Source organism: Gadus macrocephalus, chromosome 2 (assembly GCF_031168955.1).
Source record: "Gadus macrocephalus chromosome 2, ASM3116895v1".
NCBI lineage: Eukaryota > Metazoa > Chordata > Actinopteri > Gadiformes > Gadidae > Gadus > Gadus macrocephalus.
Genome location: NC_082383.1, coordinates 4,831,167 through 4,836,640, shown reverse-complemented (window position 1 = coordinate 4,836,640; position 5,474 = coordinate 4,831,167). Strand labels below are relative to the sequence as shown.

Sequence of the window (5,474 nt, the reverse complement as noted above, 5' to 3'; positions counted from 1 at the left end):
AAGCTTATTGCTTCAGGATTCCTGATAGACACGTTGGTTGCTTTAAGTAAAAAGTATTTTGCACATCCTCGCCTTAGTAAATCTGATATGCCCTGAGACTTAGGTCGCTGTGGCTTGAGTCCATTGATCGGGCTCCGCTTGCAAATTCACATTAGCCCATAAGGCTTATGCCTACATGACAAAGAATAATATTTAAGCTATTATAACTCTAGTTCTACGATTGTAGGAGTAGCAATCTAGGCGTCGCCTTATGGGCTTGTCCCGTGAGCGCACTCGCGTGCACTGAATGTCCACATTATTTGGCTAACACTGTGGGCCCGCCCTTTTTCCCTACGGTAACGCGTATATAACGCGGTGCACAGCAGCACTCCTCCACACTATTCTTTCAGCAACAGCAGGTGGGAAACTAGACGGCTACGCCTTTAATCATAGAACTAGAGTTATAGTAACTATCAATTTTCCTTGTTACATTTTGACGTGCTACTGTGTGTATGTGTACTAATTTGTGCTTTTCTCTGCAAATCGAGGAGCTACAGCAGCTTTGGAACCGCTGATAGTAACGTTAATTTCTACAACGTGATGGCTGTAACTGGGTAACGTATTTACCCGGAGATTAACTTTAATGACAATTCAGACCCTTCTTTGGATTTGTTCTAAAACCTTCAGAAATTCACAACTAGCCTTAATGTCTGATATGTATAATCCGGTCAACTATTCCATGTCACGCCACAGCTATAAAGGTTGTAGTCAAACTTGAATAAACCTTACTGAGGAGACTGATTGGGCTGTAGCTGGTGGGTAGTTTATCCATTTGTTTATTAAAAGGATCCATTTGGATACCTGCCAAATGGTCAAATCAGTACGTATTGGGCTAGTGGCAGGTTCTCTGATTGCAAAGGTGCTCTGATTGCAAGGTTGAGCCATTAAGCCAACGTTTTGCAAAAGGCGAAAAGAAATATAGCAGGAGATTTATGTAAACTGAAATATCTTGCTAATGGGTTGAATGGGTAAACAAACGTATTGCGACCTATGCTAAGGCTGGTTTCTCTGATTCGTAATTTATTCCTCAATATTTCACAATCATCAGAAAGGGGTTTGCATTATCGTAACCTTGTAAAAGAAACATTACGTTTCACAAGCTTATGTTAAAATATTGGATGGTTATTATGAAGCCAAAGACAGACTTTAACTTTTACATATACTTTGTTTAAATTGTGAAAGACACTACTTTACTTTCTGCTCCGTCTTTTTTCAGGCCAAGGGATGACTTCTTGGGAAATAATGACCATTTTATGGCTGCGGCAGTCCTGGCGGGTAAAAGAAGCAGAGACCCTAGCACTCAGGTAGATTGTTACTTACTTGAATATTAACCTCAGATCGAACGTTAGTTTGAGTACTATAATCATGTTTAACTTGTGGTTGGTATTTGCTGTCCATTCAGCAAGATATGCGTGTGTGAGAATATGGCAGTGTTTTACCACTGTATCGTACTCCCTTGCCATATGGCGATGGTTTTCCTCCTCAGGGACAGGCACGGCCGTTGCTTGTGTTTCCGTGGCCTCTCCCTTCCCAGCGGCAAGGCATCGCCCCTTTACCTCCAACGGGCTGGGTCACTTCAGTATGGTGGGCCTGTTGGACAGCAGTGGTCTTGACCTGGTTGAAGATTACCCTTTTGAGGCTGCCGTAGATTCCCCCAGCGAGTGGTCCTCTCTAGTTTATTTGCAGAGCCATTAGTCCCATTAGTCCCATTGGACCAATTGGTCCCATTGGTCCCATTGGACCCATTGGTGTGGGTGTGAGATCGACAACTTTTTCTGCTGTTCCATCTGTGACCACCATAACCCTCATTTAAGTCATCTTCATTTATTGTATATTTCACTCTATTTCACAGTTATTTTTAATTGTAACGTAACATGTATATAATTTTTGTGGATAATCAACTTGAGTTCATTACAACTTTTGTATTTGTAAATTTTATGTGAACATTATTATTTTATTATGTAAACAATCATCAATAATTTTGAAAAATGAACAAATTCCTACCAATCATGTTGTTCAGTCGTTGAGACTTTCCTTTGTACAAATATCTTTGAAAATCTCACCAATTACAGGTTGGAGCTTGTATTGAGAAGGACGGAAAACTGGTTAGCATCGGTTACAATGACATGCCCGTGGACAATAAGAGATTCCCATGGGGAAAAAAACCTGGTACAACTGAACATAAGTACCTTTATGGTGAGTTAAATTTGAATTTTTTGGGGTCAAATATGCCTTTTTTACTAGTCCTGCTCATGACATTTTATTTGACTCAAGATTGTCATAACATGTCATATACCCCCCCTCTGTTCAAACCATCACCCCTCCAGTGTGCCATGCAGAGCTCAACGCCATAATGAATGCGGAACGCGCTGATGTGAAAGGCGGCACCATGTACGTGACACTTTTTCCGTGCAATGAGTGTGCCAAGCTCATCATCAAAGCAGGTGGGTGGCAGACTGGGAGAGGCACACACACACACACACACACACACACACACACACACACACACACACACTCACACACACACACTCACACACACACACAAATCAATTCAAATTAAGTCATGAACCCTTCTCTACATTACCTCTGAAAATGCAGAGGTTGTTAAGGGAGTACGGAACGTGGGGACCCAAGTGCAGACACAGACTGAGACGGGGTAAAGGGAAACGGGGTTTATTGATAGGCAGGCAGGTAGTCAGACAGGCGAGGGGGTCAGGTAACAGGCGGGCAGGCAGGGGCTCGGCGGTTGGCGGGTAGTCAGACAGGCGGGGATCCGGCAACGGGCAGGCAGTCAGGTAGACAGGGGCTCGGCGGTAGGCGGGTAGTCAGGCAGGCAGAAGCTCGGCAACAGGAGGTCAGGGTAACGAACGGAGAACTACAAACGGAGGGCAAAGGGTTACTAGAGGACAGAGGAAACGGGCTAGGCAAGAGAGAATGCTGGTAGGTGTGATACTAACTGCGTAGTGGTAAACAACGAACTGGCGCCGGCAGACTGGAGATCCCCGGCAGAAGTAGGGGAAGTTGATCGTAGATCGCGAGCAGGTGTGCAGAGGAGGTGAGGACCAGTGGCACCAGGAGGCCACTAGATAGAGGTATTGGACGGTGTGACAGGACGTGGCGTGACAGAGGTATCAGGACTATAAAGAAAGCTATTTGACTTCATCACTGACCTTTTGCTAGTGAAAGTTTAGTCGACCAATATATCCTAAATGATTTCAACATATCCTACCAGGTTTAAAGGAAGTGGTGTATCTCTGTGACAAGTACAAGTCCCAAGTCGAGTTCCAGGCTTCTAGGATATCACTTGACACAGCTGATGTACCGCACAGGTAAGACACACATACACACACACACACACAAACACACATACTGGCTTCTCACCTTGTGTTGGAGTCTTGGGGGATATAGAGACAACAACCTGTCCTCTAATGATCTGTCAAGGGAACACTGGTCAGATTTACAGGGAGATCAGGCAGGATGCAGGGTTGGCACACAGGTCCAGGAGCTGTGAATAGGAGTGGAGGGAATTTAGGAAGGAAGGAAGGAAGTACTTTTATTTTTCATAGGGATAGCCAAAAAAGATTAGTGGTGGATGAAATCCGGTTTTCCTAAATAAATAAAGATAATTTCTCATCTTAACGCAAGTCACAGTAAAAGATCATCATAGTGTAAACATTTAGTCCGATAATAGACAAGTTGAGGCTTAAGGACCATTTTGGGCCTTAACTCAACTGATGGATTCCAGGTGTGGCTGCTTACCGGCCTTGCACCATGGTGAAAAGGTATCTTACCCCCTTCCCTCTTCATGCTCATGTGTGGTCGTCTTCAACTCATGCCACAGCATCTGATCTTTTGAACATTCCTATTGTTTGATTCAATTTGTAATTTCCCAGATGTTACATTTGCATCAGTTGGTGGAGTAGTTTATGTTACAGGTTTTTTCAAGAGAGGATAAAGGGATGAGACTCATGGAACGATTGGAGGGAAAAGGAAACAAAACATTGCTGATTGTGTGTTTAGGGGTTCAAAAAGGAACACTGTTGAACTGAACTAAAATGGAGTAGTGATATGTTAGTAGTGAAGTGTTAATTATTCACGTTGGATTTAATCACATTGGATTAACTTCTATCTCCCTGTATTTTTTTACAGGCGGTTCCTTCCTGAAAGAACACCAACTATAATCACCCTTGAGATAGGTTACAATGAAGAAATTAGCCAATAGTGGCGGAAGAACTATCCTAATCCACACTTGAGTAAAAGTACAGATATCTCCCCAGAAAATGACTGGTAAAAGTAAAAATCCCCCAATAGAATGACACTACTACTAAGGGTCTTTCCTCACCTTCCCTCCCTCTTCATCCTCCCTCTCTCCCTCACAGTAACGACTCCTCTTACTTGACTTCATCGTTTAATTTTTCATTTGAACTTTTCTTACATTTGATGATGTGACGTGAGAGCAATATAAACCATTTAGCTGACGTACACACACACACACAAACTTCAACTTGAAATAATCTTCCAATAATGCCAGCTCGACTAATAAATCATGAATCAAACTCTTTACGACTGGCGTGCTTTTTGAGTTACAGGTCTGATGGCCCTGTAACTCAAAACACTAATTACAACTGGACAGGTCTAATTTATTCAGCTTTTATTTTGTAGCGAGTAATGAAGATGAAAAGGGAAAATCCATCAAAGTAAGTGTATACATTTTATAGAGGAAAAGTAACGGAGTAAAAGTAAAAGTTGCTAGATACTTTACTTAAGTACCTAGCATTACGGAGAGTAACTTTACTTAAGTACCTTTACCAATCCTGAAAAAACTACTGAAGAACAGTAAAAAAATATTTGTACTTTGTTACTATACACCACTGCCCAACATGCTAAACTTTACAAGAGTGGGGGGGGGGGGGGGGGGGGGGGGCTTTCTTTGTCTCAAGGAAATACTCTAAAGTGCAGGATATTTGCACTTTAAAATGTATTTCCCTTCCCATTGATAAACCTCATGATTATGAGAAACTTTCCTTTTTTTCTAGGCATTTTATGGCTTAATGCAATAGTGGGTTCATAGTAAGCTTTATTAGGCTTTAACATTTATCTGTTTAATATTTTAACGTGGTTATGAACTTGTTCTGACACAACAAAGGGGCAGTCGGTGAACGTCAGGGAGACTCATTGTTGGTATTTCGTTTTTAAAGACTGCAAAAAATTTAGGCAATTGTCTAAGTAGGCAGATTGGAATTACACATCTTTTTCTTACATTTATTTTGTCATTGTACATGCAAATTGCCTCTTTTCTTTATTTTATGGCATTGTGTTTTGCTTCATATGGGATGCTCTATGTGTTTTTGAGCATAGATGGATTGGCATGCATATAGACAACATAATGGGTCATATGCTTTAAGATTACACAATAAAACAACAATGAAACATGG

At 41.8% G+C, this 5,474-nt stretch overlaps 1 protein-coding gene across 1 annotated transcript; it reads left to right on the top strand.

Annotated features, from left to right (window-relative positions):
* The first annotated feature begins 270 nt into the window (after positions 1–270).
* Positions 271–5,474, top strand: LOC132475559 (deoxycytidylate deaminase-like). Its single transcript, XM_060076763.1, has 7 exons — positions 271–398; positions 528–593; positions 1,256–1,343; positions 2,112–2,235; positions 2,367–2,483; positions 3,272–3,368; positions 4,189–5,474. The coding sequence occupies exons 2-7, from the start codon at positions 580–582 to the stop codon at positions 4,259–4,261; spliced, it is 513 nt and encodes a 170-aa protein (XP_059932746.1). The 5' UTR covers positions 271–398; positions 528–579; the 3' UTR covers positions 4,262–5,474.

What these genes read in the sequence shown, in the direction of transcription:
- LOC132475559 (XM_060076763.1), top strand. An exon ending in GCAGAGACCCTAGCACTCAG is followed by an intron (nt 1,344 to 2,111) that starts GTAGATTGTTAC and finishes CACCAATTACAG; the next exon opens with GTTGGAGCTTGTATTGAGAA. An exon ending in CAAGCTCATCATCAAAGCAG is followed by an intron (nt 2,484 to 3,271) that starts GTGGGTGGCAGA and finishes ATATCCTACCAG; the next exon opens with GTTTAAAGGAAGTGGTGTAT.